At 42.2% G+C, this 25,287-nt stretch overlaps 1 protein-coding gene across 3 annotated transcripts in view; it reads right to left on the bottom strand.

Moving 5' to 3' along the window:
• LOC120373929 (CREB binding protein) overlaps positions 1 to 25,287 on the bottom strand; it is a 187,311-nt gene that overhangs the window by 139,676 nt on the left and 22,348 nt on the right. For all 3 annotated transcript variants that reach the window (XM_039493001.1, XM_039493002.1, XM_039493003.1), the window contains exon 2: positions 15,506 to 16,218. In XM_039493001.1, coding sequence (XP_039348935.1) covers positions 15,506 to 16,218 — 713 coding nt within the window. The remainder of the gene's footprint in view (positions 1 to 15,505; positions 16,219 to 25,287) is intronic.

The raw sequence follows: 25,287 nt of genomic DNA, 5'->3' as shown, positions 1-25,287 counted from the left end.
AGCAGTGTCCGTTCAGCCTGCACATGCGCTCTCCCTCCCTCATGGTCTGCCTCAAGGCTATCTAGCACTGCCTTCAGTTCCTTTGCTACCACAGAGTCTCTTGTTGAGAACTCCAAAGCAGAAGGGAGGGAGGCAGGTTGTGGAGCACCCACAGGGGGACACATCTTGAAGAACCATCATTACTGCACAAGGTGAATAACGTCTTTGAGTAGTGTCCCTATGGGAGCTCCACTGTAGGTGATGTCACAGCAGTATCCCCCATGGAGGGTTAGAACTTTGGAATGGAGTCAGTTATTGACGATAACACTGGAGCTAAAAGGACGGCATCAGAGGCTGAGTCACAAGTAATCGCGTAGTATTCTGCGAAAGTATGGGCAGGCCTAAGTTGCTGCCCTGAAGATTTCAGAGATGGGGACATCTTTAACAAATGTGATCGAAGTGGAAATGGATCTTGTGGAGTGTGTGTGGATTCCTGAAGGGGGTTGCAGGTTCCGAACATAGTAACAATGATTAATACAACTGGAGAACCATTTGGAGAGTCTGTGGGGTGATATTGTGGAGCCCTTGGATTTTTGCACGACTGAAAGGAAAAGTCTGGGAGATTTCCTAAAATCCTTAGTCCTGTCCAAGCAGAATGCTAGGGCCCTCCTAACATCCAGCATATGTAGCGTGGCTTCCCTATTGGCACGATGCAGTTTTGGAAAAAATACAGAGAGGTGAATTTGCTAGGTCACATGGAAAGATGAGGTTACCCTGAGGAGGAACTTGAGGTGTGGCCTCAAGGTGACTTTGTCCTTAAAGAAGACCATGAATAGCAGGTGTGCCATAAATGTCACCTTCTCCCCTATCCTTCGAGCTAAGTAATGGCCACCAGAAATGCCATCTTCATGGATAGGTGTAACAGGGAGCAGTAAGTGGCAAAGATCTATTGTGAGGGTCCCCTACAGGTTGAATGTCATGAAGAATTGCAGGATTCGTTTCCCATTCATGATCGTGGGAGAAGTTCCGACTGAGACTGTCGGATTTCTGTATCCCTGGCAGGCAAGAGGCTGACATGAACACGCTGTGGTGGATACACAAATTCTAAAGTTTTATCACTTCTGCACAAAGGGAGGGTGATCTGGCGCCCCTTTTGCAATTTATGTAAATCATGCAGGTTATACTGTGTCATGACTTTTGTGTGAGTATCCCTGATGAATGGGAGAGAATGTGTGCAGGCATTTCTGACAGCTCTTAGTTTCAAGAAGTTGATATGGAGTGCAGCTTCTGAGGAAGACTACTTGCCCTGGACTTCGTGGTCATTTAAGAGGGGCTCCCCAACCTATCAGGGAGGTGTCTAGTATTAGGGTCAGCATTAGTGGGGTTGTATGAATGGAATACCCACATAGACATTGGAAGGCTACTTCCACCAATCCAGGGCATTTCTGCTCAGGGAGCAGACAGATCTGAGCCACATCTACAAACACGTCAACAACCAGATGTGTGGAGTCACAAAAGTGCAAACTGCCACGTGTTCAAGAAGTCACAGACAATTCCTGGACAATGTTTGTGGGCTCTTGCTTGTACTGCGTCGAGCTCGGCCCCAAAGAACTCCAGGTGTATCAGAGTGAAGATCAATTTCTGGGTATTGAGCTGTAGACCATTGTGCAAATATGTGCATAGTCATCTGGGTGGCCTACAAGGCATCCTCAACCAAAGGAGCCCAGAGGAGGCAGTCTTCCACATATGGATAGATAACAATACACAATGTCTGCAGTTGTGCTGCTATGATGAAGACAACCTTGGAGAATACCCTGGGTGCGGATGGGAGCACTCTATACTGATAATGGTCCTGCCCAAAGGAAACTGGAGGAACCTCCTGTGAGATGGCCAGATTTAAATGGAAGACGATTCAGGGCCAAAAGCCAATCTCCTTGCTCCAGAGTTGGAATAATGGCTACTTGCGTGAGCTTCTTGAACTTTGGAGCCTTCATGTATTTGTTCAACGCCCTTAGATCTAGTATGGGTCTCCAACATCCGTTCGCCTGGGGGATTGGGAAATACAGACAAACAGGGACTGGTTCTATGGCCCTAAGCATAGCAGATCTATTTTCTGATGAAGTAGACTCAAGTTAAAAGGGTCCCTGAAGAGGGATAGGGTTGAAAGGTGGGTTTGGGGGAGGGATCTGAGGTGGATGGCGTAACCCTTTGAAAAAAATCTCCAAGACCCATTTGTCAAAGGTGATGTTCTCCCAACTCTTTAGAAGAGGGTAAGGCAACTTCCAAAGGGACATGGAAGGTCCATAGATAACCATCCCTTGCAATAATGGCTGCTGCTGTTCAGGGCCTCAACTAAAGCATCAAAACTGATATTTAGAGGATGAGGGTTGAGAACTGGGTGGCTGACTGTTTCCTCTTGCATCCAGGGCCTTATGCTGTGACTCGTACTACTACTTTGACAGTGGGAACTCAGGTGTTTGGGATCTGTGAGGTGGTTGTTAGCCATATTTTCTCTTCTGTCCCACTGTGTAGATTCCCAGGGAGCAGAGCATGGCCCTGAAGTCCTTTAACATGTGAAGTGACATCAGTCTTATTGGCAAAGAGTTTGGGCCCTTCAGGCAGGAAGTCCTTGACCATCATCTGCACTTCCTTGGAGAGGTGTAGCTAGGATGCTTGTCTCATTACCATTGCCATCAAGACTGATCAGGTCGCCATATCCACAGCGTCTAGGATCTTCTGTAGCACTATTCTAGCTACTAACTTACCCTCTTTAACTATGGCCTGATATTGTTCTTTTTGCACCTCTGGCAAGCAGTCAATAAATGTGTTGAGTTTCCCATAATTTATGTATTCGTTCTTAGCCATTACAGCTTGTAGTTCAGCAGCCTGAACTGTAAGGTCACCGACATTTACACCTTCTTCCCAAAAGGGTCTAGCATCTTCCAGTCTATCATATGGAGTTGATTTGGCAAGATGTTGTTTTCCCTGTGCATTATGCATCCACAACAATACAGTTAGGTTGAGGGTGCATAGAGAGGAAGTCTGCCTCTTTAGCGGGGACACAGTACTTCTTGTCAGCTCTTGCATGTTGGTGAAATGGAAGCTGGTGTCTGCCAGATGACCTTGGAAGGATACAGGAGCACCTCGTTAAGTGTGTAGAATATCTACCACCTTGTGGTGTGTATCTATCACAACCTGTAGGGGAATTTGAAGCTCAACTGCCACCCTCTTGGTAAGGTCCTGAAAGAGCCTCAAGTAATGAAGGAGGGGGCATCACAGCCTCATATGGTGAGTATGAAGTTTGCTGGTGGGGTAGTCTCCACTTCAAAGTCTGGACCCCTGCTCTTCAAAAGTTTCTTCCTCAGGCTCTGGGCGCCTGGACACTGAAGCTGTAGGGACCGCCAGATGGATTCTTTATGAGACACAATGGATGCTTGCAAGGTATAAATCCATACATAACCTACGGATCCCAATACAGCCACGAGGGAAAAGGGGAAAAATGGTAGCAGTGGCACTCACGGAGGACTGTACCTGATTGAAGGTTGGCATAAGGGAACGGTTTGGGAGGTCCCTCATGTTGCAATGGTGGGATACTCAGAGAACAGGGAAAGATGGAAAGTGACCAAGATGACAGATTCCTCGCTGGAGAAGGGTGGTGCTGACTGGGGCACTGGGTTAATGGCCCAGTGTCAGTGGTGAATCAGGGGACCTAGACATGCTTGGAACCAGTGCTCTGGTGCCAAGTAGTGGTTATTCCGGTTCTTCGGTGATTGCCAACTCCCTCAAGAACAGAACTCTTGCAGTACTGTTTATATGCTAGGTATCGTTGAGGAGTGTCGGTGTTAACTCGTTGGTATCACAAGTTGTTTATGGGAGGAACCCTATGATGAGGGTGTTTTGCCACACTCTGAACAAGGATGGTTTTGTCTGTGCTGAGCTTTTAGAGTCTGTTCAGTCTCTGTCTTTATCTCTGGGGGGTGGTGACATTGCCTCCACACCTGTGCCCATCAGGTCCTTAGGCAGTGCCACAGAGATCATACAGGCAGTTCCCTGATATTTCTGGGTCCTGTGCTTCGGAGCCATCAGTACCGAGGTGGCCACCGGGGATCCCCTCTGGCTGGCCAAGAACTCAAGTTTGAGGGCTTGGAGCCCTTCTTCTAGAGGCTTTGCGGGGGAGAGGGGACGAGAGGGGAATCAGACAACTTCTTTCACAACTCTACCCCTCTGGATGTTGAAGGCTCTATGGACAATCTTTGTCCTGGAGAACTGGGTTCAGTCAGCGGCTGAAGAGCACCCTCCATTAGGAGAAGTTTAATTTCAGCTCCCGGTTCGTATGAGATCTTGCCTTTAGCTTCTGGCAGAAAGAATGTGCGTGTCCTCCAGGCACCGGACACAATGAAAGTATCTGTCTGTTATGGGGATTGCCTCATTGCAAGAGAGGCACTTCTTGAAGCCAGGGGAACCAGACATGCCTCTCCTGGGGCAATCATCCCCAAAAGGCAGGGAAACGTGAAAGGTGTGGTTTTTGTTTTTTTAATTTAAAGAACTGAAAAACTTAATTCAACTACTAAATGCCTGTGAGGTTATCCCCCTCGAACAAAGGCAGGAAACATGAAAGAAAAAATTATTTTTTAAAAACGAAAATGGAAAGTCTAAAAACATTTACTGCTTCTACTAAACACTTACCAATGCCAAGAAGGAAGGGACTACTTACTCGGTGCCTGGCCAAAGGCGGACAAGAAAAAACTTAGGGAAGTTCGCCTGCGCAGTACTAGATAGCCTGGAGGCAGATCACAAGGGAGGGAGAGTGCATGTGTGGGCTGAACGGACACAGTTACCTAAATTCTCCGATTAGAGGCGTGGATACACCTACAGTGGAGCACCCATAGGGACACTATTCAAAGAACACTAGTTAATCTAGGTCATTCCACGGAGACTACAAGATTGTTCCTTACCATATATTTATAGTGCTTTATTTTGTCTATTTTAAAGTGGTCCAAGTGATAATGCTTTCCAACCACTGCACTTGGGACAATATCTCCCAACCCAACAGATCTCATGTGATGAATTTTTTCCTGATGTTCAACACATTAGCTCTAGTTGTATCTAAATATTTACTCTTGGTGCTGATACTCTTCCAGTACATTGACTGCTAGGTGTTAAAACTGTTTAGCCATTCTCTGCACATCTTGCTTATATTTGTCCCATGTAAGTAAATCCCTTTGTAACTGCCTAGGCATTTTTGTTGCTCTTCTCCAATATCCTTTTAATTTGGCTACATCTTCCTGGGACTGAATAGCCAAGGAGTGAAGAGCATGGGGGGAGGATGGGGGGGGGAGTGCTTTTCTCAAAAGGTCTGGAAGCCTACTGTCAGATCACTCACCATGCGCGTTTCTAGTCCTGACTCAAAGGCAAGCTTTATCCTCCAAGATCTTAGGAGAATCCAGAACACATTAATGTGGATGGATAGGACATGTGTGATTCCGAGGGCACAGTGATGTAGTTCAATGTAAACGCCAATCCAACTCCCACTTCTATTCAGAACAAGTTTCAGCTTCAGAACAGGCAGAAAGTGCCTCTGAACTTTCTCAAATTTTCCCCTCTATCATTGAAGGAAGAACCATGAGAAAAAGAAAACAAACCAAAAAAGCTCCACTAACATGGAATGAACTACTGTGACTGACACCAGTGAGAAGAAAAATGGAAAGAGAGGTGGTCAGAGCAGAGCAATCCTGAAAAGCCCTCAAAACTAAAAGCTAAGATGCAAAAAAAATGGTTACTTCCCTGTATGGTAACTGCTCTTTGAGATGAGTTGTGCACATATACATTCCAGTGTAGGTTTGTGCGCACCCAATGAACTCAAGTTGGAGACTTTTGCCAGCAGTACCACTAGGAGACAAACGCATCCTTGTGCAGTGAGCAGAGGGCATAAAGGGGCATGGCGGCTGCCCCCTTGTTCCTTCACACAGCCGTCTAATACCTGAACTAGGGGGACGGTGAGACGGTTGTATAATGTATGTATGCAGAGCAATCTCAAAGAACTGTAGTTATGGAACAGGAAAGAAACCATGTTCAATCCTTCAAGTGATTGTGCACATATACATTCTAGTGAAGGTGACTCATCAGCTATTCCCTTACAGGGATTACATGAAGAGAGACTGTAGCACTGACTTGCCAAAATTGGCATTTCCCAGGAAAGTGTGAGTGATAACAGTGTCTGGAGAAGGTATGTACCAATGACCACATTGCTGCCTTGCCAACGCCCACATCAGTATGTTACTCAAGAAGGCTGATGAGCTGGAATGAGCCCTTGTAGAATGGGTCGTTATTCTAGAAGGAAGAACATTTGCTAAATTATAACAGAGCTTGATAAAGTCAGAAACGCAGCGATATACACACTGGTCTGTAATCAGTTCCCCTTTGCTTCTTTCAACAAAGAGCAGAACCATGTACTGGAAGTGCACATTCCCTACTACGTATCGAAGATACTTTCTGTGACCAGGATTGAAGGCAGCATACCAATCCCTCTTCACTATGGATGGGATAATAGATGCAAGGGTAACCATTTTGAACTTGATTTTCTTGATATGTTCAACTTTCTTATATCTAGGAGGAGCCAAAGACAGCCACCCTTTTGGGGAATCAGGAAATAACGAGAATTAAACCCTTTCCCTCTGTGTTGGTAAGTAATTTCTGCTATTGCTCTCTGATCAAAGAGACTAAAAGTCTCTTAACATTAATACAGCCTTGTGAAATGGGTCCCAGAAAAGGGATGGGAAGTGAACTAGATAACATTTCCCTCCTGCACAGTGCTGAGATCCCAACTGTCAAAAAGCATTGCTGTCCTTTCACTGTAAAAGAAAGATAGATGATTTCCAAACTGGGGGGATGAAGGGAGATGTCAAATTTTTTTAGATGATTCACAGTCTGTATGCTGTCCACAACTGTGATGACAAGATGACCCTAATGAAGCCAAGATCTAGGAGAATGGCCTGCTGTGGACAGAGCTGATAGGTGATATATAGGAGGTTTATATATCTCCATCTAGAGACATCCTGAAGTCTCGAATAGTAGCAATGTCTATGCTGTGCTTGTCGTGTTCATCACTAGGGTATAAACTCCCAGAGCGTGAAGAGTTATATGGGACTCTTAACATGCGCATGGCATCATTGGTCTTCTGAAAAAACAACTTAGTGCCCTCAAATAGCAAATCCATAGTTCCTTTTGGATGCTGGTGGCCTGCAATGAAGATCAGCACCTCTTTGAGATGCCTGTCACCACCGAACATAAAGCCACGTTAGATGTGTTGATAGCCTTTGAGAGATGTCCAGGCAGTGACGTGACCTTCAGAGGCAATGATCAAGAACTGCTCTTTATAATCCTCTGACAACTGGTCTGTGAATACAGAAATTCGTGACCAATTAATAAAGGAATACTTAGACAATAAAGCCTGATAGTATGACACCCTCATTTGAAGGCTCACAGTAGTATAGGCCTTTCACTATATAAATCCAGTCTCTTAAATTCCCTGTATTTCAGCACAGACCTGGGGAACAACTTCCTTGACTGTTCATTTGCCGAACAACTAAAGAGTTTGGGGTAAAATGAGCCTACAAAAAGAGTCTAGGAGATCCACAAAAGTTTTTTAGGTTATCACAGATAGAGCCCTCCAACATCCAAAGTAGGGAGCTTCTCAATGACTTTACTAGAGCAAGGTTTTGGAACACATACCAGAAGATAAATGGTCTGACTAAAGTGGAACGCAGATATAACCTTAGGCCAGACCCCAACTTTATGCCTAAGAGAAACCTTGTCTTTGTGAAAGGTTTGGCAGCCCCACTGGATCCGTATTTGACAGTGCCACCTCAGACTGCTGGTGAGTGTGTTGCTTACGACAAGACTGACTCTGTACCAGAGGACTATTTTTGTGCTTTTCTAAGAGACAAGGAGCATGGCCCATCAGCCTCAGAAGGTTTTGAGCACTCTGAGGAAGCTGCAGGAGAGGAGGAAGATCTACATTCCTCATCCGAAGGAGGCTTCAAAGCTGTGGCAACCAAACAGGGCACTCCTCGTAGAGGAGCTCTCTGCTTTCTCGTGGTGAGGGTCAGGCCCTGAGGAGGGACATGTCGTTTTTTCAAGATGATGAACCTTAAGGCAGACATTCCTGTTTTTTTTCATTCTCATGGGGAGCATGGTACAGAGAGGGCATTTGTCCCTCGCAGATCCCTCACCAAAACAAATCAGGTAACTATTATGTCTACCAGTGATAAGAATAACAGCCCTGCACATGGCACATTGTTTAAATCCAAGGGATTACTGCATACCAAAAAAGTCCAAAAACAACTATCAACTAACTAATACTATAACTAAATTAAATGAACTATATACCAAATGAGAATCTCTCTTTCTAAACTGGTTAACCAAGGCTCACGAGTGACAGGAAGCTCCAACTCCCACCACAGGTGGTAAGAAGGAACTGAGAGGGAGGCAGCAGCCACGTCACCTTTGTGTCCCCTGCTCTGCGCATGAGGAGGGCAGGAGCATATGTGCAATCCAGCTGTACTGTTGGCAAAAGTCTCCAACTCGACTGTACTGGGTACACATATGCCTATGGTGGAATGTATAGATTCACAATCACTCAAGGGAGAACCATCAGTTCTGAATTAGTATACTTAGGATGCAGAAACAGCTTAGTGTGTTTTATTGTCTTAATAAATGAACAACTGAAGATTAAAATGTGGATAATAAAGAGGAAGGCTAATGAAAATGTCACACATATCAAGTGACAAATGAGTTCCACAGGCTAGTTGTGCAATGCATGAAATTCCTTTTTTCAATTTTGCTGTAGTTCTCCTAGTTCTTTTCTTTCAAGGGTACAAGTATTAGTGCCTGATTTACCTTTACTGTAACACTGTATTATACACTTTTATCCTGTCTTCTTTTATTCATGTCTTCTATAGCTAACAGACCCAATCTTTACACTTTCCACATGGAAATGTTTCTGTGCCTTTAACTGTTCTCACCATGCACCTCTGAATTCACTCTCTGCCATAACCTATTTGAGACAGGGTGATCAGAACTGAGCACAGTATTTATTCTATGTGAGGGCACACCACTAATTTATATAATGGTATTATATTTTCATTATTATTTTCCATTTCCTTATGCAACCTAACATTTGCTTTGCTTTTCTAAAACTAAACCACAATTAGGTCCAGGTCTTTCTCACAGAATCAAAGAGTGTAAGGCCAGAGGGACCACCACATCATGTAGTCTGACTTCCCATGTAGCACAGGCCACCAATACCACCCAGCACCTACACCCTAAATCCAACTACCAAAATTAGACCAAAGCCTAACAGCCCATAAGAGGCTACACTATTATGTGCCACAGTAGGGACCAAGGCCCCCAAGGAACCAAGGTGCACCAATGCCAAAGGCCCCCACAACGGCAGAGAAATTATTAAGATATACCCAGATAACCCTGGCAAGTGACCCACAACTACATGCAAACCCCTCCCCAAGGTCACTGCTAATCTAAAATTCCTTCCTGGCCTCACATATTGCAATCAGTCAGATCCTGAGCATATAAGAATCAGCCAGGCAAGCATCAGAGCGAATGCTCAGTGCCACCTCAGAGCCCTGGCCTTCCCCTCCATCCGTGGCCTTCCCTATGCTTTCAGAAGAAGGAGTTAAAAAAAAAACAAACACTAGAATACTATTTTTCCCCTGGGGGGAGAGCTAATCTTTCTGACCCCTGCAGAAATCTGGCTGAAACCCTGAAGCAAGAGCTTTTAGGAACATAAGACATAAGCCAGGAGTGAGTCCAACGCTGTTGAGCCCTGCCCCCAACCATCACAGGCAACCTGTCATACAACCACACTAAATTTGTCCAGCTCTTCTTAAAACTAAATAAGCTGTTTGCCACCACAATTCCTATTGGCAGGCTATTCCAGAACCTGACCCCTCTGATGGCCTCCTATTTCCAGCCTGAATTTGTTCATGGCTAATTTATACTAATTTGTTCTTGTACCAACATTATCCTTTAGCTTAAACAGCTCTTCACCCTCCCTAATATTTACCCCCTAATGTATTTATCCAGAGAAGTCATGTAATCTCTCAGCCTTCTTTTTGCTGCACCAAGCAAACCACACTATTCTACATACTCAGTTTAGAATTCAACACATTGCGAGATCAGGGCCACAGATTGTAAGGTCTCTGCAGCAGAGAACTTGTCTTCCTGACTGTTTGAAATGTATGTCACTGATAAGTTCTTTTGAAAAAAAGGAAAAAATGGCATCACAGAATAAAAAAGCAGAAGTCACATGACCTCCATTCAGCTTGATAAAAAGAACAGGAGTACTTGTGGCACCTTAGAAACTAACAATTTATTTGAGCATAAGCTTTTGTGGGCTAAAACCCACTTCATCGGAAGATATATATACACACAGAGGACATGAAAAAATGGGTGTTGCCCTAATAGCTATAACTAGAGTAATCAATTAAGGTGGGCTATTATCAGGAGGAAAAAAAACTTTTGTAGTGATAATCAGGATGGCCCATTTCAAACAGTTGACAAGAAGGTGTGATAACAGTAGGGGGGAAAAAATAGCATGGGGAAATAGGCTTGAATAAAGACTGGGAGTGGATGGGTCATTACACAAAGAAAAACCTAATTTAATGGTGTCCAGTTTGCAAATTAATTCCAATTCTGCAGTTTCTTGTTGGAGTCTGTTTTTGAAGTTTTTTTTGTTGGAGTATTGCGACTTTGAGGTCTGTAATTGAGTGACCAGGGAGGCTCAAGTGTTCTCCTACTGGTTTTTGAATGTTATAATTCTTGATGTTTGATTTGTGTCCATTTATTCTTCTGCATAGAGACTGTCCAGTTTGGCCAATGTACATGGCAGAGGGGCATTGCTGCCACATGATGGCATATATCACATTGGTAGATGTGCAGGTGAATGAGTCCCTGATGGCGTGGCTGATGTGATTAGGTCCTATGATGGTGTCCCTTGAATAGATATGTGGACAGAGTTGGCAATGGGCTTTGTTGCAAGGATAGGTTCCTGGGTTAGTGTTTTTGTTCTGTGGTTGCTAGTGAGGATTTGCTTCAGGTTGGGGCTGTCTGTAAGCAAGGACTGGCCTGTCTCCCAAGATCTATGAGAGTGATGGATCGTCCTTCAGGATAGGTTGTAAATCCTTGATGATGCACTGGAGAGGTTTTAGTTGGGGGCTAAAGGGGATGGCTAGTGGCGTTCTGTTACTTTGTTGGGTCTGTCCTGTAGTAGGTGACTTCTAGGTACTCGTCTGGCTCTGTCGATCTGTTTCTTCACTTCCGCAGGTGGGTATTGTAGTTGTAAGAACGCTTGATAGAGATCTTGTAGGTGTTTGTCTCTGTCTGGGGGTTGAAGCAAATGAGATTGTATAGTAGAGCTTGGCTGTAGACAACGGGTGGTGTGGTGTGGTCTGGATGAAAGCTGGAGGCATGTAGGTAAGTATAACGGTCAGTAGGTTTCCGGTACAGGATGGTGTTTATGTGACCATCGCTTATTAGCACTGTAGTGTCCAGGAAGCGGATCTCTTGTGTGGACTGGTCCAGGCTGAAGTTGATGCTGGGGTGGAAATTGTTGAAATCATGGTGGAATTCCTTAAGGGCTTCTTTTCCATGGGTCCAGAAGATGATGTCATCATCAATGCAGTGCAAGTAGAGCAGGGGCGTTAGAACAACGCTTCCTCAGCTCTCGTCCCCTAAGTCAGCCATAAAAATGTTGGCATACTGTGGGGCCATGCAGGTACCCATAGCAGTGCCCCTGACTTGAAGGTATACGTTGTCTCCAAATGTGAAATAGTTATGGGTGAGGACAAAGTCACAAAGTTCAGCCACCAGGTTTGCCGTGACATTATCAGGGATACTGTTCCTGATGGCCTGTAGTCCATCTGTGTGTGGAAATGTTGGTGTAGAGGGCTTCTACATCCATAGTGGCTAGGATGGTGTTTTCTGGAAGATCACCAATGGACTGTAGTTTCCTCAGGAAGTCAGTGGTGTCTAGAAGATAGCTAGGAGTGTTGGTAACGTAGGGCCTAAGGAGAAAGTCTACATAGCCAGACAATCCTGCTGTCAGGGTGCCAATGCTTGAGATGATGGAGTGTCCAGGATTTCCAGGTTTATGGATCTTGGGTAGCAGACAGAATACCCCTGATCAGGGTTCTAGGGGTGTGTCTGTGCATATTTGTTCTTGTGCTTTTTCAGGGAGTTTCTTGAACAGATAGTGTAGTTTCTTTTGGTAACCCTCAGTGGGATCAGAGAGTAAAGGTCTGTAGAATATGGTGTTGGAGAGCTGCCTAGCAGCCTCTCGTTGATATTCCGACCTGTTCATGATGACGACAGCACCTCCTTTGTCAGCCTCTTTGATTATAATGTCAGATTTGTTCCTGAGGCTGTGGATGGTGTTGTGTTCTGCACGGCTGAGGTTACGCGGCAAGTGATGCTGCTTTCCCACAATTTCAGCCCGTGCACGTCGGCGGAAGCACTCAATGTAGAAGTCCAAGTCTGTTGTTTTGACCTTCGGGAGGAGTCCACCCAGAATCCTTCTTTTTGTAGTGTTGGTAGGAAGGTTTCTGTGGGTTAGTATGCTGTTCAGAGGTGTGTTGGAAATATTCCTTGAGTCGGAGATGTTGAAAGTAGGATTCTAGGTCACCACAGAACTGTATCATGTTCGTGGGGGTGGAGGGGCAGAAGGAGAGGCCCCGAGATAGGACAGATTCTTCTGCTGGGCTCAGAGTATAACTGGATAGATTAACAATATTGTTGGGTGGGTTAAGGGAACCACTGTCGTGGCCCCATGTGGCATGTAGTAGTTTAGATAGTTTAGTGTCCTTTTTCCTTTCTAGAGAAGCGAAGTGTGTGTTGTAAATGGCTTATCTAGTTTTTGTAAAGTCCAGCCACGAGGACGTTTGTGTGGAAGGTTGTTTTTTATGAGAGTATCCAGTTTTGTGAGCTCATTCTTGATCTTTCCATTTGCTGTATAGGATGTTGATCAGGTGGTTCTGCGGTTTCTTTGAGAGTGTGTGGCATAATCTGTCAGCATAGTCTGTATGGTATGTAGATTGTAATGGATTTTTTACCTTCAGTCCTTTTGGTATGATGTTCATCTGTTTTCATTTGGAAAGGAAGATGTCTGTCTGTATCTGTACAAGTTTTTTCATTAAGTTGATGGATTTCCACTTCATACAGCTAAGTGCAGTGCCTTGCATGGTGACAGGTTTCAGAGTGGTAGCCGTGTTAGTCTGTATCAGCAAAAAGAACGAGGCGTACTTGTGGCCCCTTAGAGACTAACAAATTTATTTGAGCATAAATATCGGATGCATGCAGTGGAAAATACAGCAGGAAGATAAGTAATCCTTAGTCAAAACTAGTAAAATTAACTCCAGGGCAGAGGGCCCAGGTAAGGACCTCTGCCCCAAGGTCCATTTCACCCTAAGTGCATACAAGCACGTTATAACCTACATAACACATATGTGTAGAAACTAAAGAAACCTGCTCCAATGGGTTACTTTTTAAAAAATGGAAATAAGCCAAATAATTAGATATTTTCATTCCGTTTCCACACATTTCAGAGAAAAACAAATCTAGTAAGAGAAAATAATCACCTACCCCTTTCTCTAGTTACCTCCCAATAACCATTCTTTTCCTGTAATTATAGCAGTTAATCTTTATACAAAGCACATCTAAATGTTTAGGTCCACAGACTGATCAGTGTGCTCAGCTTTACATCATGCTGCCAATCTGTTTAGACCTTTAAGCTTCTCTTCCTTAAAATAAAGAAAATCATCCCCCAACGGGGAAGAGAAGAATTTGTGCCCCAACTTCCGTCAGCAACGAACCAACAAATTTAACACACTGCAGCCAAGAGTGATACTAAAATAATCCCCAACCTTCAGACAGGGTCCAGGGAAATTCCTTACTGGAAAACTCTGCACTCCCAGCTGTTGAAGGAGTGAAGTTGCTGGTACACTAGACTTCACCCAGAAATCATGCTCTTCCTCTGTCATGTTTAGCCTAGGGGCCAGTATGAAATGAACAGTCTTCAGAACAGAACCCAAGGGGATATGTAGCCACATCACCAAACTACTCAATGCATTCTTGTTTGCCGTTTCAGCAGAAGTGTAAAGAACTGAGTGGGAATGGAAATTGAACCTGTCTTTTTCAGCGTTCAGTGGCTGAATAGGATGTCAGTCTCCAAAACTAGCACATGACTTTTACACTTTTCCAATATCTCAAAGTCGTAACTACAGCAACAAAATACAAAAGTGGGGTCCCTGAGATTCCTGTATGAAAGGAGACTGACAATAGCAGTTTTGCTTAACTTGTGAAATATGACTTTTCCCCACCCACCAATAGGAGATTTGTTATAGACCAGATCAATAAACGCAATAAATACAAAAACTCTGATTCTGCTCTTCAGCTGTAGGGGGAGAGAGGAAAAAGGAAGCTATAAATGACTGACTTGCCACTCATACACTTGTACCGTCTCTGATGGTCTCATAGCCCTCTGACAGACAGGTGTCTGTATCACAAAAACAGTCACTATAATTCTGCTAACTGGTACCTGTCTTTAAGCAAAGAAGCCAAAGTCTTCAGTGGAATCACACTGACATGGCAGTATGGAGAAGTTTGTATTGCCTCTGACTATTCTGTAATTTTTCTGTAAACAGGTACATATCTTCAAGCCTGTCAGTCCAGCGCCTTTATCAGTACTAAACCTGCTTAGATTTAAATATACACTTTTTCTGTTTGCTAGAGTGAAGCATACAGAAATGGCCAGAAAGTCACCTTTTCTCTTTTTTGGAGCACTAAATTCTTCTCTTCCAATAACTTATTAGCAAGATTTTGTCCTAGTTTAGAGATTCTAAACAGACATTTTCATTTATGATGGTAAAATGAAAAGCACTGTTTTTATTGTCTCATTTTCAGGGCATCCTAATGCCTGAAACTGATAAGTGCAGAATTCACAAAGCATATTTTTTCCTCTTATTTTTCTTACTACACACAATGGAATGCAATGAGCTATAAGAGAATCAGAGTTGAATCAGAAACTTTTTTAAACAGTGAAACATATTAATTGCTGAAAAAAGACTTGATACATAGAATTTATAGTCAGGCTAATTTTAAAATGTAACTTCAAAACCCAATTTTCTTTAAATTAACATCCTACTGTAAGCATGAAACCTTTAAAATTTTCACATGATAAATAGATTACTTAAGCACAACCAAAGTTTCCTCTTCCGCTCAGAAATGTGATCTGTTTAGGATCTTTAGCACAGTCAGTTAAATTACACTAATCACTACAAAAAGTCTTGTATCTTAGTTTTACATGAACCAGGAATATCTAATTTACACTTAATAAAAACTGAAAAAACAAAAATACTTTCAAGGCACCTGAATTTCTATCAGTTACTAAAATCAGTTTCTCAGATACCTGGAGGAAATACATGCATCTAGACAGATAGAAGTTATATGTACATACTTTTGCCATTGCTCCTGTCTGTGCTGTGTTCAGGCCTGTGTGACCAGCCATCTGTGGTGATACTTGGGTTAAAGTCTCTGCCAGCACACTGCCTGCATTCCCTTGCATGGAAGGGGCAGAATATTGCATTCCTGCTCCCCTTCCTCTTCCAGCTGCCCCAAGAGATCCATTCATTACTTGCCCTTGTACTTGCTGAGGCTGATTCATTAAATTGTGGCCAGAGTTACTGTTGAGAAGGCCCTGGTGAGTCTGACTGAAATTAGCATTCATACATATCCCAGGTCCAGTCTGTGATGTTGCAGGGCTGCTTGTCACCATCCCCACTTGCTTTTGTGCTTGAGAGTTCAGTGCTTGTGATGCAGGTGTGGTAGGTCCAGAGGTGCTGGCTGCCTGCTTTGCAAGGCTTGAGGCAGAAGAGTCTCCCTGGTTTAAAGGGCTCTTACCCATAGCACCCAGATTACTAATGTTAGCACTGTTGGGCTGCCCTTGGACTTGGCTACCAACTCCTTGCTGGACAGGGCTATTTGAGTTCACATTTCCAATTCCAGGATTTAGGGTAGAGCTACCGTTTCCCCTTAGAAGTTCAGAAAGTTGTTTGTGTTTGGAAGCTGCATCTGGAACAAGATTCCCACTGCTGTTTAGAAGGCTTAACTCTCCATTGGGGATCAGCTCATCAGGAAGATCATTTTCCAAGTCAAATAGGGATCCAAAATCTACAAGTTAAACAGAAATTTATATAAGACACCAAATACGCTGAACAGGCAAAGTGACTGTAGTCTATTTGTTCAAATAGCTGCATTTTAACCATAACAACAAGAGACATTATAGGTTAACACAAATCCAAGAATGTATGCCTTATTTTACTACAATATTATACATTAATATCCACCAATATCTCCACAGGGAAAGAATGACTGCAGATGCACCAGTAATTATAGATTGTTTTTATATGGGAAGTGCATCTGCACTGAAATGTATGCAAAGTGACAAACTCTGTAAGGCAGATTAAGTGGAAGTACTCCCCACTAAATGTACATATTTATCCTAAATTTTTGTTGTTGTTTTGCAAAACATCAGTTATGACTTCACTACAGCATCAAACAAAAGAAAATAGGTTTAACAATATTAGCTTCCTCAAACATTTGCAAATTCAGCACGGAACAGGAGATAACTGGCAAACTAAACTGCTCTTCATGTAAGTCTTCCCTTTATTCAAGTCTCCCTAGTAACGCATTTGATACGGTTCCGCATGGGGAATTAGCAGCTAAACTGGAAAAGATGGGGCTCAATATGAAAATTGAAAAGGTGGATAAGGAACTGGTTAAAGGGGTCATACTGAAAGGTGAACTGTCAGGCTGGAAGGAGGTTACTAGTGGAGTTCCTCAGGGATCGGTTTTGGGACCAATCTTTTTATTACTGACCTTGGCACAAAAAGTGGAAATGTGCTAATAAAGTTTGCGGATGACACAAAGCTGGGAGGTATTGCCAATACAGAGAGGGACTGGGATATCCTACAGGAAGATCTGGATGACCTTGTAAACTGGAGTAATAGGATGAAATTTAATAGTGAAAAGTGCAAGGTCATGCATTTAGGGATTAATAACAAGAATTTTTGTTATAAACTGGGAACACATCACTTGGAAGTAACAGAGGAGGAGAAGGACCTCGGAGTATTGGTTGATCGCAGGATGACTATGAACCGCCAATGTGATATGGCTGTGAAAAAAAGCTAATGCAGTCTTGGGATGCATCAGGTGAGGTATTTCCAGTCGAGATAAGGAGGTGTTAGTACCATTACACAAGGCACTGGTGAGACCTCATCTGGAATACTGTGTACAGTTCTGGTCTTCCATGTTTAAGAAGGATGAATTCAAACTAGAACAGGTATAGAGAAGGGCTACTAGGATGATCTGAGGAATGGAAAACCTGTCTTATGAAAGGAGACTCGAAGAGCTTGGCTTGTTTAACCTAACCAAAAGAAGGCTGAGGGGAAGATATGATTGCTCTCTATAAATATATCAGAGGGATAAATACCAGGGAGGGAGAGGGATTATTTAAGCTCAGTACCAATGTGGACACAAGAACAAATGGATATAAACTGGCCATCAGGAAGTTTAGACTTGAAATTAGACGAAGGTTTCTAACCATCAGAGGAGTGAAGTTCTGGAATAGCCTTCCAAGGGGAGCAGTGGAGGCAAAATACATATCTGGCTTCAAGCCTAAATTTGATAAGTTTATGGAAGGGATGGTATAGCCTAATTTTGGCAATTAATTGATCTTTGACTATTAGCTGTAAATATGCCCAATGGCTTGTGATGAGACACTAGATAGGGTGGGATCTGAGTTACTACAGAGAATTCTTTCCTGGGTGTCTAGCTGGTGAGTCTTGACCACATGCTCAGGGTTTAGCTGATCGCCATATTTGGGGTTGGAAAGGAATTTTCCTCCAGGGCAGATTGGCAGAGGCCCTGGGGTTTTTTTGCCTTCCTCTGCAACATGGGGCACGGGTCACTTGCTGGAGGATTCTCTGCACCTTTAAGTCTTTAAACCACAAGTTGAGGACTTCAATAGCTCAGACATAGGTCAGGGGTTTGTTACAGAAGTGGGTGGGTGAGATTCTGTGGCCTGCGTTGTGCAGGTCAAACTAGAAGGTCATAATGGTCCCTTCTGACGTTAAAGTCTAAGCAAGTCACTTCCTAATACATCTGACACCCCCCCGCCCCAAAACAAACAAACAAAAAAATCAATATACATCACTTCTACAGTTAGGCCAGTAAAGTATATTACAATATAAATGCTGTTCCATCTGACACATTCTAAGCACAGCACTGTCCTACAATAGGGCTCTCAGATTAAGAACTCAAATTCATGAAGATTATGTGGAGATTTCATATGGAGACATCCAAGGCTGAGGAAGCTATTCAGTTACAGAGGATTGCTGTCACACCACCAGGGGAGGACAATATGGTTCTGTCACAGGGAGGACACCAGCAGGTGGTTACTTCTGGCAGCAGGCAGTGCTCCACCTATACTTCCAACCCACCCACCTACCATGGTGATGGAAAACAGATATGCTGCCCTGGCAACGAGCAATGAGAAACTACCCACAAAGGTGGAGGAGAAGCAGCCATGTACCCCCAAGGCTGGGAAGATCGCAGCCACCACTCCCAGGAGGAAACGTAGGATAGTGGTGGTTGGTGACTCTCTTCTGAGGGGGATGGAGGCACCCATTTGTCGTCCTGACATGGCATCCCAGGAGGTAAGCTGCCTGCCAGGGGCCCGTATCTGAGACGCTACAGAGGGATTGTCGAGGATCATCCGGCCCTCTGCCTACTACCCGATGCTACTCATCCATGTGAGCACTAATGATACTGTGAGGTATGACCCTCAGCAGATCAGACGTGACTGACTACAGGGCTCTGAGAGTAAGGGTGAAGGAGTTGAGAGCGCAGGTGGTGTTCTCTTCGATCCTTCCAGTCCAAGGTAGGGACCCAGGCAGAAACTGCTATATCATGGAGGTGAATGCCTGGCTGTGAGGATGGTGTCCCCAGGAGGGCTTCAGCTTCCTTGACCACAGGGTGCTGTTCCAGGAAGAAAGACTGCTAAGCAGAGATGGGGTCCACCTATCGAGGAAGGGGAAGAGCATATTTGGATACAGACTGGCTAACCTAGTGAGGACTTTAAACTAGGTATGGAGGGGGCAGGTGACCAAAGTCAACAGGTAAGTAAAAAACATGGGGGCCTGGGAGAAGATTTGGAATTTGGGGGGGAGCATGGGCTGTTATAGGAAGGATAAAGGAGAAACAAGACAGAATGGGGGGGGGAAGAGGGCGCGAATCAAATCAGTATCTTAAATGTGCGTATATTAATGCAAGAAGTATGGGGAATAATCAGGAAGAACACGAAATGCTAGTAAATTAACACAACTATGACATAGTTGGCATCACAGACTGACCTGGTAGAATATGCATGACTGGAATATTAGTATAGAAGGGTACAGCGAAAAAAGGGAGGAGGTATTGCCTTATTAAAAATGTATACACTTGGATAAGGTTGAGATGGAAATAGAAGACAGACTTTTTGAAAGTCTCTGGATAAAGATAAAAGGGGTAAAAAAAACCATGAGTGATATCATGGTAGGTGTCTACTATAGACCACCTAACCAGGAAGAAGAGGTGAATGAGGCTTTTTTTTTAAACCAGGGTGGATAAAAATGAGTTTTTTTTTAAATCAAAATATTGGATTTTTTTGATAAAATGCTTTTTGAGGAAAAAAAACTTATCTAAAGATAGTTTTAATTAAGATATATTATAGCTCAAAGATATCTCATTATGGAATAGGGATTATAAATGCTAATTCTATAGTATGAGACAATATATTCATGTAATGTTTAAGAAAAAAGTTTTGTAAATTAGTTCCAGTAGTTCATGGATTTGGGACCCAATCTTATGGGGTTCCAGGGCCTTCTGTATAGATTATTTAGGTTAAACTTTCTATCTACCCAATGGGACTCAATGCTCAATCTAGAAGATACCATCAGACATGCTTAGTTTTGCAGTTCTCAAACTGTGGATTTGTGTCTCCAGAAATAACACGCTTGTTAACAGCAAAAATGTTTTTAAATAAATAGAGAGAGAGAGAGGTGAGAAGTAACAGACCTCAACCCTACTGTCCCTCTGCAAATCTGTGTACATAGAGTCAATCCCTTACCTCTCTCTAAAAGTGCAAAGTTTCAAAAAGTTCAATGAATAGAAGATTGTTGTAGACGGAATAGATTTGGACAAGGAGAAGAAATCTGGAAATAAATGTGAGAAGGGAGGGACAGGGAGTAGAAACAAAAGTGAAACTGTTTGAGCAGCATATTACAAAAGTCTTGAGCTCTTTCCAAGCATAGCCTTCATTGATTTGAAATCTGCCATGCCATTCACTCATTAGAAGGGAAAATCTCTAATGGCAGCAAGCCGTAAAAGAAACCCAGTTTGGGAATATTTTAATGCAGTTCCTCTACCTGTGGGTAAAACAAGCATGTATGCAAAATGCAAACAGTGCAACAAAGAAATGCGAGGCTTGGTTGCCCAAATGAAACATCATCATGAGAAGTGTTCCTTCTCAGGAGGACCTGCATTGAAGAGGATGAAAGGAACACGTCTGAACATGCAGGATCTTCAGGTTGGTAAACTTTATTTCATACTTCTTTCTTAAGGACTGCCTGTCTTCCTTCTGGACTATTCTTGAATTCTCATGTTTGAGCAAAAAATATAGTTGTTACTCTACAGTAGTATCATTTTAGATGCAACTATGATAAAAAAAATAAATAGCTGAAATAGGCAGATCTTCCTTTTACAATTTCACCTTTATAGTAGTACTGAGTGTCAGTGAACTCAATACTAAATGAGCAGTATGGTAATAATAATTAAATAACTGCATTGACTTATTTTGTTTAGGAGAATCCATCCTCAACATACAGGATTCGGAAACTATCCACCTTCAAGATCACCATCATTTTCTATAGTTTCAGAGCTATCTACCAACCAATGATAGTGTTTCAAATCACTTCATGTACGTCATATAGCCACAGTATATCAACTGTAGCAAAAAAGGAAAAAAAAACCTCCATCATCCAGAAACAACCATAGATAAGTTTGTGATAAGAACCAGCAGATTCCAAAAAGAGGTAATTGATGAAAAAATTGCCCAGTTGTTTATGTAACAAACTCTCCTTTCCATATGATTGAGAACCCACAATGACTGAACCATGTTAGTGAAGTAAGACCAGGATACAGTCCACCCAACAGAGCAGACGTCGCAGGCAAATTGCTGGATAAAGCATATGAAAGAGAAATTGAGCAGTGTGCAAAAGGTCTAGATGGTAAAATTGTTAACCTGAGTCTTGATGGGTGGAGCAATGTCCACAATGATCCTGTTGTATGTGACAACAGAAGAAGGGAATGTCTTCCTTACAGAAACAATTGATACATCAGGAAATGCACACACAGCAGAATACTTACAAGAAGTGGCAGTAAAAGCTATAACAAATTGTGAAAAAAAATTCAAATGTCTAATATGCAGCTTGATCACAGACAATGCTGCAAATGTATCCAAGATGAGAAGAAACTATTTACAAGAGAATGAAGAGAATCTCAAGCTAATAACATATGGTTGCAGTGCTCATTTGATGCACTTCCTAGCCAAAGACTTCAGTGTTCCAGAAATAAAGGCTAACGTTGTTGAAATTGCAAAATACTTCCGTAACAACCACTCCACAGCAGCTGCTCTGAAAAAAGTGGGAGGAACCAAGCTAACTCTCCCACAAGACATGTGATGGAACTCAGTAGTGGACTGTTTTGAGCACTATATCAAGAACTAGCCTAATCTGATGACAGTTTGTGAACAAAATCGTGAAAAAAATAGATGGCACTGGCACAGCCAAAGTTCTCAATATTGGGCTTAAGGGAAATGTTGAACATGCTGAGTACCCTGAAACTTATTTCCGTAGCCTTCAACAAAATACAGGGAGATAGCTGTTTTATTGCTGATGCTGTTAAAATTTGGAAGGAACTGAGTGAGATCTTAAGAGAAATATGCAATGACAGAGTTAAATTACAAGCATTAAAAAAAGGAATGGAACAAGCATTATCTCCACCTCGTTTTCTTGCAAATATTCTCAATACTCGGTACCAGGGTCAAACGTTAACTGCTGAAGAAGAGGAGTTGGCTAAGACAGGGACATCCAGGAATCATCCCTCCATAATGCCAACTATAATAAACTTCAGAACTAAGAGTGAAACTTTCAAGAAATATATGTTTGCTGACGATGATTTAAAGAAAGTCACACCAGTGAACTGGTGGAAGTCACTTAAGCACTTGGATTCAGAGACTGTTGAAGTGATAATCTCACTTTTAACAGCAGTAGCTTCTTCTGACGGTGTAGAAAGAATATTTTCTTCCTTTGGATTAATTCATTCCAAACTGAGAAATCATGTGGGACCTGAAAATGCAGGAAAGCTTGTTTTTCTTTTCCAGATTACAAACAAACAGGAAAATGAAGGTGAAGACGACTGATTTAGCTGCAGAAGCCAATATTTTAAGTTTCTCATGTTGACCTGGCTGACAGTCAATTTGTTTTTGTTTTTTTTTAAATAATTCATTTAACTATTTTAGTTAAAAACAATTTTTAAAAAAACGAACCTGATTTTAAAAAACTTGAATGTTTAACTAAATTCAAAAATTCATATGCTTGTTTTGCTAAAATATTATTCTGGATTTTTTTTCTTCAACAGCAAACATATAATATTGTTGTTTTAGTTAAATAAAACAATTTAAATGTCCGTTGAGTGATGTTCTCCTCCCAATACAAGCATGGCAAGAAAAGCCTCCAAATATTAATGATTAACCTGTTGAATTCGAGACAGTTCACCTCCCAATGACTTCATAAATATCTGCTTCAATTACCTTTGGTAAATGAAATAACCAAACAATCATTCATTCTCTCATATAGCTGTAAAAGTAATCTGAAAAGTTTTCAAAATAAATCACTTTAAAAATGTATAATGTGTACCTTCTAAAAATGAAACCTACATCTATTTCTGAGTTGTGAAGAATATGTATTAAGGTTATAACAACCAACAAGAATGTACTTTTATGTAGAAATCCATGATTAAACCAGATCTTCCTAACTAGTGATTTATATAAAATCCACCCTGTTTTAAATAAGAAACAATCATCCAAAACATAGCACTTGGTGATAATGGGGGACTTCAACTACTCAGACATCAGTTGAGAAAAACAACACAGCAGGGTACAGATTATCCAACAAGTTCTTGGAATGTACTGGACACAATTTTTTATTTCAGAAGGTGGAGAAAGCTACTAGGAGAGAGGCTGTTCTTGATTTGATTTAGAAAAGTAGGGAAGAACTGGTTGAGAATTTGAAAGTGGAAGGCAGCTTGGGTGAAAGTGATCATGAAATGATGAGTTCATGATTCTAAGGAATGGTAGGAGGGAGAACAGCAAAATAATGAATGGATTTTAAGAAGGCGGACTTTAACAAACTCAGGGAGTTTATAGGCAAGATCCCCTGGGAAGCAAGTCTAAGGGGAAAAACAATTGAAGACAACTGGCAGTTTTTCAAAGAGATATTATTAAGGGCACAAGAGAAAACTATCCCATTGGGTAGGAAAGATAGGAAGTATGGCAAGAGACCAACCTGGCTTCACCAGGACATCTTCAATGATCTATAAATAAAAAGAGAGTCCTACAAAAAGTGAAAATTAGGTCAAATTACAAAGGATGAATATAAGGAAATAACACAAGTATGTAGGGACAAGATTAGAAAGGCCAAGGCACAAAATGAGATCAAACTAGCTAGAGAAATAAAGGGTAACAAGAAAACAGTCTACAAATACATTAAAAGCAAGAAGACAGTAGGCCTGTTACTCAATTAGGGGGCAGAGAGGGGAAGGGGCGGAGAACAATAACAGAAAATGTGGAAATGGCAGAGGTGCTAAATGACTCCTTTGTTTTAGTTTTCACCAAGAAGGTTGGTGGTGATTGGGCAGCTAACATAGTGAAAATGAGGTTGGATCAGAAGAGGCTAAAATAGGGAAAGAAGGTGAAAATTACTTAAACAAATTAGATGTCTTCAAGTCACCAGGGCCTGATGAAATACATTGCAGAATACTCAAGGAGCTGACTGAGGAGATATCTGAGCCATTAGCGATTATCTTTGAAAAGTCATGGAAGACTGGAGAGATTCCAGCAGACTGGAAAAGACCAAATATAATGCCCATCTACAAAAAGAAAATAAGGACAACCCAGGGAATTACAGACCAGTCAGGTTAACTTCTGTACCCAGAAAGATAATGGAGCAAATAATTAAGCAATCAATTTTCAAACATATAGAAGATAATAAGGTGATAAGTAACAGTCAGCATGGATTTGCTAAGAACAAACTGTGTCAAACCAACCTGATAGTTTTCTTTGACGAGTAACAAGCCTTGTGGATGGGGATGAGGAGCGGTAGACGTGGTATATCTTGACTTTACTAAAGCTTTTGATACTGCCTTGCATGACTTTCTCATAAACAAACTAAGGAAATGCAACCTAGATAGAGCTACTCTAAGATGGGTGCAAAACTGGTTGGAAAACTGTTCCCAGAGAGTAATCATCAGTGGTTCACAGTCATGCTGGAAGGACATAACGAGTGAGGTCCCGCAGGGATCAGTTCTGGGTCCAGTTCTGCTCAGTATCTTCATCAATGATTTAGATAATGGCATAGAGAGAACACTTATAAAGTTCGTGGACAACATCAAACTGGGAGGGGTTGCAAGTGCTTTGGAGGATAGGATTAAAATTCAAAATGATCTGGACAAACTGGAGAAATGGTCTGAAGTAAATAGGATGAAATTCAAAGTACTCCATTTAGGAAGGAACAATCAGTTCCACACATACAAAATGGGAAATGACTGCCTAGGAAGGAGTACTGCGGAAATGGATCTGGGGGTCATAGTGGACCACAGGCTAAATATGAGTCAACAGTGTCACAGTGTTGCAAAAAAGCAAACATCATTCTGGGATGTATAAGTAGGAGTGCTGAAAGCAAGACACAAAAAGCAATTCTTCTGCTTTACTCTGTGCTGATTAGGCCTCAACTGGAGTATTATGTCCATTCTGGGCACCACATTTCACGAAAGATGTGGACAAATTGGAGAACGTCCAAAGAAGAGTAACAAAAATGATTAAAGGTCCAGAAAACATGACATATGAGGGAAGACTGAAAAAAC

The sequence above is a fragment of the Mauremys reevesii genome, linkage group 10, assembly GCF_016161935.1.
Source record: "Mauremys reevesii isolate NIE-2019 linkage group 10, ASM1616193v1, whole genome shotgun sequence".
Classification (NCBI taxonomy): Eukaryota; Metazoa; Chordata; order Testudines; family Geoemydidae; genus Mauremys; species Mauremys reevesii.
This window is presented reverse-complemented; position numbering and strand designations above follow the sequence as displayed.